At 39.4% G+C, this 15755-nt stretch overlaps 1 protein-coding gene across 1 annotated transcript; it reads right to left on the reverse strand.

Moving 5' to 3' along the window:
* Positions 1 to 7079: 7079 nt before the first annotated feature.
* Positions 7080 to 13955, reverse strand: MAL2 (mal, T-cell differentiation protein 2; the record flags this gene model as incomplete). The annotated part of the gene is made up of 3 exons (XM_009073883.1): positions 7080 to 7160; positions 9547 to 9705; positions 13695 to 13955. Coding segments are annotated over 3 exons (501 nt in total), but the record flags the coding sequence as incomplete, so codon positions are not given.
* Positions 13956 to 15755: the final 1800 nt, after the last annotated feature.

The following is a 15755-nucleotide window of genomic DNA, read 5'->3' on the forward strand; positions in this document are numbered from 1 at the left end:
GCCGCCCGGCACTCACGGGCTGCCAGCAACCCTTCTGTTCTCTTCGGGGGTCTTTATCCAAAAAACTTATGGTATATTGGATGGAAGTAAATTCAGCATGAACCTCTTCTCCTGCTATCCTTTCAGTCGGCAGAGTTACTCAGATCTCTGGGAGATCCCTGCAACTTGGTGATAATGTAGCAGTTCTTCATCTTAGGTGCTTTATCACAAAATTACAGAATCATTAAGGTTGGAAAGGACCTCTGAGACACTGCACCTCATATACCCTGTGCAACATTGCCAACCCTAAGCCATTCACAAGCCATGAGTTGGGCCCCCCAAAACAGTGAGATTCTACAAGTACTGGATTTTTATCTTGGGGTCTTCACACTTTGTAAGCCTGCCATGGCCACAAAGGCTATCTGTCACTTAACTGTAGCAGCTATTCCAGCAGTAATGTATCCCAGCAGCAACTCACCCTAGCAGCAGGACCCTTAAGAGAAACAGCAAATGACACGAGGCCAAGGAATTTGTAATACCATTTGTTTCAAAGGTCAGCTCTATTTAGTGCTGAGGGAAAATTCTGCTCTTACTTCCATTAATGAAATTCCTTGCTGGCAACTGGACCTCAACAGCAGTTGCATTTATATAACTAAAAGAACAATTTAGCCTCTTGTTCACCATTAAATTTCTCTCCCAGGTGACTGTCTTTTTCTAAGAACATTTGCTCCAGCTAAGACTCTGGCTTCTTGGTTGATAATTTCATTATTGTATATAGCTAATTTTTACTGTAGGTCAGGGGTTAGACCTTGGACTTGGCCCAGGAACATCTGTCACTGCTGTGGGTAGGTCAGGCATGTCTTAGAACTCAGATAACACCTGTGTCCAAGTCCTTCTTCTTTCTGTCCCCCAGCTCATCAAGAGTCCATGGCCATTGCAGCCAAGGAACAGAGGTAGAGGAGAACTGCTCCTGCCCTTCTCCCAACTCTTAGAGCTGGTGCCATGTTGAAAAGTGGACCTGAAAACAATCTCCATTCTCCTCTGCTCCTGAATTTGGGGTTAAAGCATCTAGCAGTGATTCACCTTGCCTCTCATTCCCACAGACCAAAGCTCTAAACTGGCCCTACAGGCTCCCCAGGGATTTAGATCCCAGGCCAAGGAATTTACAGTTTGAAAAGCAGGTATATTAAGGATCTAAGTGCTGGATTCAATGCCAGATTTTATATAGGAAACAATTGTGGTCAAGTACTAAGGTCTTGTTCTCCTTTTCTAATCAGTAGGCCTCCCACCCCATTTACCCATTTGCCATAAGTTTGTATCTTATCTTGGTGGAACCACCTAGCCTTCTAGAGCTACTGAACAGTGAATCATATTCCAATGTGCCACATTGGTTCTTGGGTTGTTTAGCCTGTCCAGATCATGCTTCAGCTCTGTTCTTTCTTTCCAAAAACAGGGAAGAAGGGAGATGATGCTTGTTTAGGTCTTACTGTGGCATAGAGCTGTAACCTAGCTGGGATGTTCACCTGGACCCAGAAATCTGAAAATACTTCCAGGCCATTCAATTTGTGAAAAGTAAGACCTATGATATCCTTAACTACATTATTAATTTATGCTAAAGTATGTTTTCCACTTGAAAATCAATCACAAAGAAAAATTGCTGTGATCTTTGTGTGAGACAAAACAAGTCAGTGAAGTGTTTACAGAAATAAACCACTTTTTGCCTCATTAGCTTGTTTTGTAAAGCTTATTGAACCTAAAACACCACCTGTAACAAAGTAATGTTAAAAGCCAATCATCTGTGGGCACTGCAAGCAGAACTGCCCAAGCATGTAATCAGCACTAGGAAGCCCCAGTACCTTTGTACAGGACAACTGGGCTCTGTGAGGTCCCATCTTGCCAGAAGGAGAAGTGCAGAACTTTTAGGGTTCCTTCCAACCCAAGCTATTCTGTGATTCTATGATGCTTTTATCTGCTAGGTAAGCAGAGCATTTCTCTGGACTTGTTCTGATCTGCTGTTTATTATGCCATGCCACTGGTCCAATGGCATAGGCCACACTGTGCTGAGATGACCAGGAAAAGGTGTTTGAATGAGATGAAAATCTCCAGTCACTCATTCTTTTAAGATTACTAGTAATCCTGCAACCATAATCAAACCCTGTATGGATCCATAGGGCTCCGTCCTTGCATAAGAGCCTCTCTGGAGTCAGGCACAGTAAGTCTGGACGTAAGTGTATGAATATTTTGTCCACAATCTCCAGAATACTTACAGATATTTGCAATAATCCAACAGCAAGAAAGGTGTTGAAACCACACCTAGACATAATCTGGTTTGATCATTGTGTTCCCTTGAAAGGCAGCTTGACAGGTTAGTTGCCAAAACTTAGCTCAGGTTTCCAGACTGAAAGGTGCTGTGTCCTGGCAGGCTTAAGGCAGGTAATATTTTGCTAGCACGAAAAATTTAGGGCTCAAACATGTTGTATAGGAGGGAGCAGCTGAAACCTGCAGACTCCTGAGGACCCACTTCTCTTAAAATGCAGGAGGTAGATCAACACCTCAAACAGGAACTCCATGCAGCCAATTAACAATTGGATAACCAAAATTTGTTAGCACACCCAGAAACTATGATGTTTGATCTAGGAATGCCAATTTGGCATGTTAAACCTCCCTTTGACTCATATTCCTCCACAAACAGTCATTCTAACTTTTAATCCCGTGTAACTAATTGCCAGAGTAATATCACCACGACAGAGACAGGAGTGGGACAGGTCACATACAATCCACACTACACTACTTCCTTCCAGCCCACAGCAGGCAGCAGTAGGGGCTGCTGGGTAGACACTGAGAAATGCTCACTTGGGAAATCAGGTTTCCTTTTCCTGCTCCACCACAGATCTCCTGTGCAAGGCCTTCAGCAAGTAAGTTGTTCAGTGTCTCTGTGTCTGAGTTTCCCACCTGCAAAATGGAATAGCACTTCTCCTCTTTCCAGGAGCACCTGAGGATAAATACAGTATATTCTGAGCTGGTCAAGTTACAAGGGTGTTTAGATAAGCACCATAACTGACCAAAAGAAACTCAACCCAGTGGGAGAAAGGGGAACAGTCATGCTGAACTCAACTTCTTAAAAAAAATTAAATCATTTCCATTGCTATTTACTGATTTTAGTAAATCAGATTTGCTTTTTTTTCTGATGGTTTTCTCCATGGCTCAACAAAGACTAATGCATCATGACGAATTGAATACAATAGAGCTAAGAAGCAAAACATGCTCTTTTTTTTTTTTTTCTGTAGGATTGAAAAGAGCAATGTTCTATTTGCTTCTCAGTCTGAGAAATCACGGTTCACCATTATCCACAGACAAAAACCTGGGAAGCCTTTCTATCCAACTTGGGCAGCCTAGCAGAGGAACGTGAAATGCATCAGGACACTTCTGTTCAGAGACCAATTTCACACTATCTAGATAAAAACGGAACAAACAAGCTATCAGAGTTTTAAGTTCTCTTAACATTTTTTCAAATTCAGATGGAGAAATTATGTCAACATTTTTTAAAGTTATAAAACAAATGCAAAAATACAAAGTGCAACGGGAGTCAGCATTGTCATCTGGTTTTGAGAGCAAAAGAGAAAGAAGACACTGGTCTAGAGATTTTCCAGTGCTTTTTCTTTAACTTTTATGAAGGGCACAGATTTGTGTGGTCACTGGTTCTGCCACTCTCACACCTTTTACAACTGCGTTTTACAGCTATGTTTTAAGGCAGCATTTTACAGCCACATAACTTTACTCACATCAGGAGTTATAACCAATGTACACATCCAGAGAAATCATGAGAATATGAACAGACTGATCCTGTGCAGATCAATAATCACAGCAGGACCCGTGTCGCTTTGGATTATTTCCAGACATTCAGTGAGGCAGAAGCAGAGTCAGGACTCCTGTGAAGCACTTGCTGTGCATATTTTCTGACAAAATTCTGTCAAAGTTTTAGCTTTCTAAAATGGGCACTTCCATCTCTCTTTAGCAATGAAAAAGTAGCTATTGCTTCCTTCTGCACCCTTTGAAGGAAATTCTCCTTTAAGGCTCCATATTTACCAGCAGCTACCACACAGTGGTATCCAAAACACCATGAAATATTTTCTAAGAGTAGGGACCTGTGTTGTATCCTAGATACTGATGCACTGCAGCTTCACATCAAATAGAGATGTTTGATGAAAACACTGTTTGTCATCTGTGGTCTTGTTCCTTTCACCTTAAATTAATTGAGATATATTATCTCCTTGCATCCCCTCCTATGCCTTCCATTCTTTGGAGAGGTCTAAGCTTGTGTTCTTCAAGATCATAGGCCTGGGGGAATTTTTGTACAGGGAAGAGAGATTTACTAGAACCAGCTTGCATGCATCCCCTATCACAAGCTTTATGTGTTATTCCCATATCAGGATTTGCATACAGACATACCAGCATGCACATACCATTTCTGAGTCATGCCTACCTTTTTAGCTCCCAGTATAAAGTAATACAAAATTAACTACTGACTTTTTTTTTTTTTAAAGAATGTAACTGCATGTTCTGGTGTGTCCTTACTTAGATCTTCCTCCAAGTGCAGCAAAACTCTTTGTATGCTGACAGAAAAATTCCATTCTGTCACTCCATTTGAGCTGTGAAAGTCGTTCTTCATTACTGTAGTTTTTACCTTTATCTCTTCTCTGTCCTTTGTTTGTCTTTGATACTTAAGAGGGAAAGTTCAGTCTTTCCTCACTATACAAACAGTTTCCATGCTACACTAACCACACTCTGCTATCTGGACTTCTGCAGGTAGATTAAGAGACTTGAATAGCACCCATCAGTCATGATCTTTACACCTCAGGGTTTGAACTTGGGAGGTTAGATACAAATGCTGACCAAACTTGGTCAGCTTTTTAAGTGACTCCATGTGTGGGATTCACACTCTGTAGGTTTAAAAAAGCAAAATGTTCAGACTTGACCTCCATTATCCCAGCTGGGTGCAGAGACCATAGCTGTGTCATGCATAGTCTGGTACGCAGTGCACAACCAGATTGCAGGATACAGGAGAAACCACACAAAAGATCAGCATCCATTTGCAATGTTGTTGTAGCTGACCTTGCCCTTCTCACTAATATTCATGCAGTGTGACACAGCAAACCATTGTATGAAACTAGCCCAAACGCAATTGTACCTTCTCAAGAAATCTTAGCCTTAATTTTGCATGTTTAGCATGAGGTCAGTGTTACAAGGCAGATTTTAGATACTTTCCAAAGACAAAATTAATAACCAGACTACTGCCATAAATATAGTAACTTTAATGCTGCTTAGCATAAGTCTTTGTTATATACTTTCATCCATATACTCCAGTGTAAATGTGTTTTATACAATATGAAGTATTTTTAAAAGTATATGGCTCTAGATAAAATGTTCACAAAAAGTTGCAATTAGAGAATTAGGGAAAAAAATAAATCAACCAGAGTACAAAATCTTTGGGAGGAAAAAAATATTCTGAAAACAGATCATCCCATTGTAGTAACTCAGGATGATCAAGGGCTGCCACTCCCTACTGTGTCATCCGTAAGAACCTGTCATGGGTCAGCAAGGACTGCAGGGCACTGCTGAGGGTGGCTGCTTCTCAGAGATCCTTGTACCTGACAGGTTTGATAAAGTAACCTCCATGGCAGACACCCCCGTTGGCTCATGGAAAATGAGTAGGGCTGGGAATGAAGGAAATCCTATCTTCTCTTACCCAGCCACTGCTGGTCTCTGCAGAACATCCAGGTGCACTGGCAAGATGTAGTGAACAAGTTGTTTTGCAAATGACAGGGAGCCTTTATTCTCCCAGGTTACCTATTTGGCACTATTCACAAGAGCAAAATTATTTACTAGCATTATAAAAAAAAACATTTCACCATCTGCAAAATGACATCAGTGTTAGGGAGCAGAGCACGATGCTATCATTTAGTTTTGCTAAATCAATTTTCTATATATAATATTGCAAGTCATTCAACAGGATATTCAAGAGAGGCTCAATTAAACATCATTCGTGTGAAAAGCAAACTCCATAGTGCGCAAACTGCTTTGCATTCCACTGCTTTCAGTAAGATGTTGCATGGACATCTGTCCAAATAAAAACACCTTTGCAACACTGCAGGTTTAGAATGCAACAAATAACACACTGCAAGAATTGAGGTCAGACATTATTCACCATTTAGTAACATTCCATTCAAATGATATTGACTCACATAATACCTAACAAATGCAGCATTTGAAGTAACAAAAACAAAGCTGTACTCCAACAAAGTAAAACAGTGCAAATAGTCCTGTTAAACAAAAATACAGCATGTATATATACACACAACACCAATGCACTGTTTTGTTTTGCAGTATAAATAGGTCTGAACAAGCTAAATTCCTAAAACCAATGAACTGTTGATTGACAGGCCCAAACAGTTTTCATCTAGTATGGAACACAGTCAGCTTTAAGGATCAGATGACCATAGCCAGATATGGCTGTAAGAGAGTATCAAAAGGTTTGACTGGATGTTATTTTAAAATATTTTATCTGTACATCAAGATTAATAAAATATATATACTAAGTTGGTATCTCAAAGTCAGCTTGGGCTCTGATCATGCAAAGAGCAGCACACAGAACATTCATGACTCTACAAGGAGCTCTACCTGTGTGGAGTGTACAGTAATGCTGCAAAACACTTCAGGCCCAATCCCAGACTTGACAAGGGGGGAGCTTTTTAGCTGCCTATGCAGTTAACAGCTTGGCTTAGTTTCCATTTTCTTCCCCTTCTGATGTAGCACTAGAGTTCTGCAGACTGTTAATGACATATCTGTTTATCCCTGAACTCTCTAATACCATACAATGAGTACACTTACTATGCCTACACAATAAAAGTAAATATTAGAAAGGGAAGAGATAGAATCTTGTTTTCTCTTCAGGAAATCCTGATTATGGGTTATTTGCATTTCAGCACTTTAAAACAGATTTTAAGCAGAAAAAAAAAGTCTTTTTGGAATTAGATTACAGTAAAACAGACAAGTAGCACTTAATGTGATCTGAAGTGGAACACGCAGGCATTAACCTCTCTTCAACTGTTATTTAGCCTCCATCTCCTTAATGCCAGGGCTGTGCTGCAACCATAACAAACAGCTGTTGCAAAGGCAAAAATCTAGAGAAGGAACAGGGGGGGAAAAAAAAAGAAGAAAACAGAAAAAAGTGAATCACACATTATATTGTTCTCCATTTTTTTTGTATTCTAAATGAATATAGGAACACAAATGATTCAAAAGTTACCTCTCCCAGCCAAAATGTTTACGGTAAAGATAAGTTTGGGATCCTCTGAAGTTTTCTCAGGAGCTTCTCTGTTACAACCTCATTTTACAACTGCCCCATGGTATTACTTTTCACTTGCTTGCTTCAGAAGACAATTTGAAATAGAATATGAAATAGAATTTCTGCATAATTTACAGTACAAAGTAAATGTGTGTACATACACTGTGCATTTCAGTTTTATCTAGACTGGTCAAATCTGATCTCAGATTTGTTTCCAAGTGAATGCCTTTACCAACAAACACCTAAGAAGATGTCCCTCCACATAGTAGAACTCTTCTGCTTGCAGAAATACAGAAATTACTTCAAATCTGGCCTTGACCAGATATCCAGCCACCAGAACAGCTTCCTGAGCAATGCCAGGAAGTTGCACTTAGTCAAGAACTGAATCGGATAGATTTGAACTGAAGGTCAATGCCACAATGAACTTGAATACACAATGTACACTGGAAGGAAGAAATGAAAAACTGAATTGTTCAAAAAACATTTCTCATATTGTCCAGTGCTAATGAAGGATTCTGTCTCTTTGAGCATACAAATCCAGTAGTAACAACCATCTATCCCTTGCTTTCCATACAAGGGTTAATTTGACAATTAAAGATGCTACATCACAGAACTGTCACCTGCAATAAATGAACATGTGTATTTTTAATCATGATATATTAAAGTAATTTTAAAAGACAATGTTAGCAACCTTTTCTATTTGTTTTTCTTATATAGCTCACGCAATTGTTTTAATGAAGTATTTCAAAGGATTACAATTGGGTTTTGTTTATGTTCTCAATTCCTAAATATACACTTTTGCAAAAAAATGCAGAGACACTAAAGACTACAGTTATCTGCTTCACCATTTTCCAGCATCTCTTAATTAAAGATACTGAAAGAAGTTATAAATAAGTCTCCTCCTCCCCTATCTTGACAGGGATTTGTGGGGCTTGAAGAACTGAATCCTCCCTTTAAAAAAAAAGTAGTATGGAAGGGGGAAACGGTCTCTTGGAGTCCCCAGAGTCCTGCTGTCAGACAAAATTATTGAAATGACCAGAATGATCAGAATGCACTAAACAAGGATTGAAGATGTACAGTTAATGGTAGAATCTGAGATACTTGCTTAGTATAAAGACCACCCTTAGTTCAGGCACAGCTATGAGACACCACCTCTGTCCTTGGGCTACAAGGCCACACAGATGTGCTCTAGTGTGCTACTGGCAGGTGGGTAATGGTGAGCCATTCTGGACTTGGAGACTGACATGCCCACTTCACCTCCTCAGAGACTGGCTTGCCAAAGCAAAAGGCTTTTCCTTTTTATTCTCCTCTTGCAGAGAGGATATCATGCTTACACCTTACATTCATCTGTTTTTATCTGAAAATGAACTGAAGGTGTTTACCATGCAAAATTTATGGTGTACATACAGATACCACAGAGGGTTTTAGAAGCTCAATAAATATATACAGTTCTCTAAGGTATGCAAGACCCTCTGGATGAAACAAAAATAAGAGCAGTAGTTTCAGTTCTTTAAGTTAAGCCTACCTGGCACACCTCTACTTGCCCTTGAGGAGTCCAGCCAGGAGAAAGCTAGAGCCTGGTGTATTTTCTGATTCAGCTATGCACACCCCCATCACCAGATACAGTGATTCAGTGATGATGCAACTACAGTGAGAAAAATGCATTCTAAGCTCAGGCTATCATAAAAAGCATTCTAATAATTGCCATGAGAGACAGCAGGGCTCTGACAGATAACCTTTTTGCTCATGTAGTAAGTACATATGGGGAGCTTCACAAGGATCTAGTCCAAGTTTTTCTCCATGACATGTTCAGGACAATACAAGTGATATAAAAAAAGGCGACTGAAAATTTGAGCACAGGCATGAAATTCATGTCTCATCCTTTGATGAAGGCTCAGTTGTTATGTTTTTCTTCAAGTAACAAACACTGTTTTTACAGAATACCTTGTCTAAAAACTGTAATCTGTAGTGCTCATGTATTTAAAGCACAACAGTAAAGAACAGCAATTCTACACTACAGTGAAGAGTATCACACTAGCATTAGCTTATATTATATATTAGTGATATTTTTTTGCATCTTATTGTTAGACACTATTTGCTGCTCACAGACAATCCTTTCTCACACAGCTCCTCCTTCTATTCCAGTCCCCCAGTTGAATGGTTGGCTATGGGGGTTTACACCAGACCTCTGTTCCCCTGACACAAATATATGAAATACATACCGAGGCTGCTATGCTTATGTTATATTCATGACCAGATAGAATCCTCTGTTGTGTGGTGGCATTGAATTTGCGGGGAAAGTGATGCAGAGATGTAGTTGCTGCTTGCAGCAGAAAAGCTCCAAAATAAAAGACAAAAGTAGCCCCATGGAAAATAAAATCCTAAAAAGCAAATAACAGAATCAGTCTGGGCTGCAATACAGATCTAATTCTTCTAATTTCAGTATAAATAAAACCCAACAGTGAAACATGAAACAAGCACTGATAACAATAACTTTAGATAAGCAGTGTTAAATCCATCCAAGAGCTTAACCTGGACATGTCTTCACAGCTGCTTGCAATTATAAACAACTCACTAACATTATTAGTGATAAAAAGCAGCTCTCCCTCTCCCTAAACCTTACATTCTCATGTATAGCATGTGCTCATCTTTATGCACATATGCTGACCCTTTAGATCATTTTAAAGCTATTGGAGCTTACAGAAGTCTCCCTTCACAGAGCTTAGACAAACAAGAAGGGACATACCAGCTAACTTTACCACAATTCAAGCAGTACAATACAATCTTGAAGTCCCACAAGTCCCTTCTCTCAGCTATAACCAAAGCTCCAAAAATCCCCACTCCATGTTTAAATTTTGCTTCTGTAAATGCCCAAAACCACTTCAGCCTTGATCTAGATGAAATTTACTTCCTAATGTATCAAAGAACTGAGGCATTTCCTCAACTGTCTCTGACTTGGCTCTACCCAATAGTCAGTAATTTGAAAGTTCTTCATGACACTGTGGAATAAGATGCCTGAGGCTTCAGAGGACAGGTTTTAGGATTTACTTCAGATATGCTTATCTCCTGGCTTTCTCTAGGCAATTCCCACCTCTGTGCTAACTGAACATAAAGGTTTAAACATCTAAGTCTTATCTCTGGGTTCTGACACACATGAAAAAGGTCTGGTGCCTAAATCGCTTTGTAGGTTCTATTTCAGGGTCCAGTGTTCCAGCAGCAAGATCTAAGACATGTTCCAGTAGTTTTAAAATGTCTAAAACGTTCATACAACATCTCCTTCTGTTGTCAAGTCTGAAAAGCTGACATTAGCAGTGCACTTGATTCCTAAGTCCATACCACATATACTTCGGGCCTATACCTGTGCAGGTCTGCAAAAGCCATGGAAACAACTTTTAAACACACATAGGTATGTGTATGCTTTTTGATTATGTCCATGATATACAGTCTATCTCCAGTACTAATGATTTCTTTATGAACTTTGAGTGCAGTGGATTGCCAGCATGCCCAGAGTGAGAACCCAAGGTATACTATGTGTCCAGCACAGCAGCAGACAGCATTCATATGCACTAGAAATTACTGTGTGGTGGTGCCCTACCTACTGACTGCCTGACAGCAACGTGAAAATGTGCTGCATTTCCTTGTTTAGAGAAATGCAGTTTCTTTGTAGATGTGAGATTTTCTTGTAATTGAAAGAATTTTCTTTTCAAACTCATTACTTCTTCCATATTTGATAGCAGCTAAAGCTACTTAAATCACAGCCTAGTCAGTTTTGATAAGTTACAGTATAATATGCTACTACAGTTCCCCATTCCACTTAGATCAGGACTGACTGCATATAGGAGAGATATTTTCAGAACACAAACTCTTTCATTTGCTTCATTCTCCTGCCAAACCCTCTAATTTCCTTTGCCTAACAGCAATTACAGTGAAGCTATGTGGCATCAGTAAGCTTTCATGTTCACATGTTTATGGTTTCTGTGACCAAAAACCCCAAGATCTTGAGGGAAGGTTTTTTTGGTTTTAGTAATTGTTAGCATGGTGCCTAACTCTCCCTCGCCTCCACACTTGTATAATCATTGAAACCTCATACAAAGTGTATTTAAAACAGCACCAGATTTGCATGATAAGTTAGTTCACATCTAATTTTGTAAATGAGTGTGTTGTGAGTCAGGCTGTAAAGGACAATACTTGTCATACCATCTGGTTTAATGCAGTGATGTACACAGTGATGTAGCTCTCCAAGGTCCATCTTATCCACTGTGTAGCATCTTATTTTTTAGATATCTGTATTAGGATTAATGGATATACTTAAAATGTGAGGTATTACTAAAAGCAGGGCTGCATTTATAGTAACACAAATGGTTTTAGTGTTTCCAGTAATTAATTATTTGTTTGCAGCAGAAGGTAAAAAACCAACTTGTGAAGTGCTGCTAAAGAGTTTAGTGTCAACAAGTCACAGAACATTTGGGTACCTGAAAATAGTGGTCAAATGATCTAGACTTATTTTTGCTGACAGCTGGAAGGGGCTGGATTTCAGCTACCAAGTTAGAGACAAAATTATTCCCTGTGCATTTATTTAAGATGCTGGCTGAGTTACAACAGCTCTTTAGATGAAGTTACGGATGCAGCTCTTATACAACTCATGTAGCCATTTCCTGACAAAGAAAGTTCTTCAGTAATTTATTACATACAAGGGGACAAAATTAACAGTACAACAAATCACTGCCAGCATCAAGTAGCCAATGTGTAAGACACACACAATTGTTTTAAGATTAAATTTGTACAGCATTTTCAATCTATAAAAGGCTTTGCTCTCACCCAGCAACTCTTAAATAAATGCATGATTGTAAACTGGCAAACAGTTTCAATGAAACCCAGGACACTATTAATTTACTTCAGTTATGCACATGCTCAAGGGCTTTGTTGCATCATAATTTGTGAGGATGTTGCAGCATAAACCCCTGCAAAGGTCTCTGTAATTGTAACTCATTATTAGCCTAATTACTGCCTGTATTGTGCTGGAAAGCTGACACTATGTCTGTGTACTCACTATCAGAATGCTAAAGTTTGTTTTTAATAGAATCCAGTCTGTTACCACTGATGGTCTTTTAAGTCATCAGAGCTCCAAACTCATGAAGCTCTATGATTTGCTTTAAAGACCTTTTGTTTTAAGGGACTGTCCATGAATAACCTGAACAGATAAATAGTCACAGATATTGACACTGAGCATGCAATTCCAGCTGTGATCAACTAAAGCATCAATAGGAAAACTTAGCCATGTAGGAGGAAGGTGAAGGTGATCAGCAGTTACAGATAGCCACACTTCAATGTTTTAGAAGTTGTGGTACTTTTCGAAGATTTTTTTTTTTTTTTTTAAATTCCCATTTTGAATCACAATTTTGCTACCTCTTATTATTCACTTCCAGTAATAAGAGAAAGTGTGATATCATCCTCAACTACTTGAGTACTAAAAATTCAAAGTAAAAAACAGTGAATGACAACAAAGGAGCACATATGTTAGCAGTCAATAACCTGAGGTATCCATGTGTTTGGTAAAAACTAGAGCCAACAATTTCCCTTTTTAGTCTCTGAAAACAACTGGCACAAGTCATAACAAGCCATTACAGCACAAGTCAGATTTGTCTTCACAATGAAGAAAAGTTGAGAAGAGTGTAATTATATCTGTAGTCTTATCAAGCTTCCTCTAAGAAAGGTAAGCATTAAGTCTCCTAATAAGATGTGAAGCTGTATCACACTGCAGGTTATTCTGTCTTTGACCAGCTAAGGTCTAACAGCCACTCACCATTGCTGCCCTAGCTTTAAGGAATTGACCGAAAAGTCACCAAAAGACTTTCTCAGAAACTGAAGGAGACCTTCTGGGTGCTGTGCTATCTCAGAAAACCACATCACACAGTATGGTCACAAGTGCATCCCTTCCTTTACTATACTAGATGTATCTTTCTACATCCCATTATTCACAGGATGTTACTACCACTTCTCCAATAGTCAGAAAGTATTTTCTGATTTCCAGTCCACAATCATTTCTGGCCATTTAAACCAATTTGCTGCCATGCCTTGTTAAACTAGTCCTCTTCCTGCTGCTTATGCATTTTATGTGCTCATAGAGAACATGTACACTCCCTCAAACAGTTTCAAAAGCTCTTTCAGCCTTCATAATAAAACAGGTCCTGTATTTCCTCTATCATCCTTGTAACTCTATTCTTTCCTTTTCCAGTTTTGAATTCTTGTTCTGAAAAACTTTCCACTAAAACAGAAGGCCAGGCCTTAGGACTTAGGACCAGCACTTCTCATTAAGTGATTTTCAGTTTATAAAACAACAGGGAATCCTTAAATAAACAAAAAATCTTACCGCCTGGTTCCAGTTGACAGCAATTCTATTTGCATAACCAAAGAGGAACACACAGAGGAACACAATGGACAGGAACCATGCAGTCACTGCTACAAACATCACCCATCCTTGCAGCAGTGGCAGTGGAACTCGGGTAGAAGCAACCAAAATCCAGACCAATGTTCCAAACAGCTGCAAGGAAAGGAATACAGAGAATGAACTGAGAGAACTTTTATTCAGTCCTTTCTGCCTAAGAACTAATACCACACATCCTGAGATTATCTTTAGGAACCAAGAAGAAACACTTCAAAAGTGCTCAGAGAGTCCAAGTGCTCTTTTCAGAAATGATAGATACTAAGTAGCAATAAGACAAAGCCACTCTGGAATTCTTAAAAGTTCTTAATATTGGTTTGAAAATGGGATTTACAAACCCAGGTGACTCGTGTGCTGCTGCTGCAAATTTTACCCTTACTCTCATTTTGAGGAAAATGTAAGAAATGTGAAAACATAGTTCACACACACATATACATAAATCCCTCTATATATACTAAAATTAGCATGAGAAGGATGTATATCAGATTTGGATTCAATCTCATACTGTTTAGTTTTGCAGTCCTAATCAGATGAGATACAGAAAACAAATGAAACTGACTCCTCTTTTTCAATGTGTTTGTAATAATAAGCTGAAAAAGAACATATTAAAGCAATGAAGTGAAAGAGAAAACCAGAATACAGAATAAAGTGAGTTGTAAATTATGCTGTAAAGACTAGAAAAAATATGCACCTTTCCAGAGTCATCATAACTTGATGAAGTATTCACCACTGCCAATTTTCTTTTCAGCATATTGATTGCAGCAATAGAGTGGTAGGGACACTGTGCTGTGATGGGCTGATGGAGAATTTATGTACTCTAAGGCTTCCCTAGTTTAATCAGTTTTTGGCCTAAGGAAAGGTACTATTTCTTCCTGCAAATCCTGCCTCAATACAAAAGGATAAATGGACTGAATCACAATTTTCATCTAAAGTATGTTAATTTAATACAGAAAGATTTAACTTCATAATCCAACTTGCTGAATAGTAGCAACTACAATCAATTTCCAGGAAAGTTACTTCTTTCCTGTTTAAATTCCACAGATTTACAACTAGGAAGTCAGAGGGGTTTTCAGACTCAGAGAACTTTCTTTTGTATCAAGGTTGGATAAGAGATACCTTTCAAAAGATGCCTGTTATAAAATTAGTTGGTTCCTCTCTCGTGTTACATTGCAGCAGCATATATGCAAAGATGCATTGCTAGTCTCAGTTCAAAGCTCCCAAGGGTTTATGCATTAGTGTTCAAGTTGTTCTCTAGGATTCCTTTTTTAGCTGCTGTGAAGAACCAAGTTTCTAGTTTTCGCTAGTTTCACAAGACTGCGGGTGCAAGTCTGTTACTCGGTGACCAGAGAGTGATGGGCAGTGAGGAAGCAGAAGGGATAGCAGAAAGTGTCTGTTAAACGAAAAACAGAGACACGTGAAATGTTTTCAGTATTCTGAATGTGCAAACTTGCAGGGTTGTTTAAAAATACATTTAGAAATGTACTGCAGAAGCTGCTAATCTCAGCACCTACTGTTGTGCCACTTCCCTCACACTACACCTGTCCACTTCAGCTCAGCTGTCAGATGCACAATAGGTTGGCCAACCTAATTAACCTTTTGTCCCTACTGACTCAGGGCCTGATTTAGTGCCCAGACTTGTGTTTCCAGCTCTTTGTTCAGGTGCAGTTTTACAGCTTGCGGGGTGGGATCCAGCTCAAGGGCTGGGACCCAAGCAGCATTCTGCTCTGACCCTAAGCAAAAAATAATTTCTACCAAGTTTTTTTTCCCTCTTACTCATCAGCCTCATACGCAGCTTTAGACCAAAGGTCTCAGCCCTGCGTACACCGCTGAGGTCTCACACACACACACACAGGACACCAAACACTTGTAGGAGTCTGCACGGGGCCTGTAACACGCGCACGGGCAAAACTCGCTGTAATTCCGCACGGGGCGTTTGGGGTCTGGGGCACAGCGTGGCGCAAAGTCCTCGACAGCTCAGACAGCCCCACG

The sequence above is a fragment of the Acanthisitta chloris genome, unplaced genomic scaffold, assembly GCF_000695815.1.
Source record: "Acanthisitta chloris isolate BGI_N310 unplaced genomic scaffold, ASM69581v1 scaffold28280, whole genome shotgun sequence".
In the NCBI taxonomy this organism is placed as follows: domain Eukaryota; kingdom Metazoa; phylum Chordata; class Aves; order Passeriformes; family Acanthisittidae; genus Acanthisitta; species Acanthisitta chloris.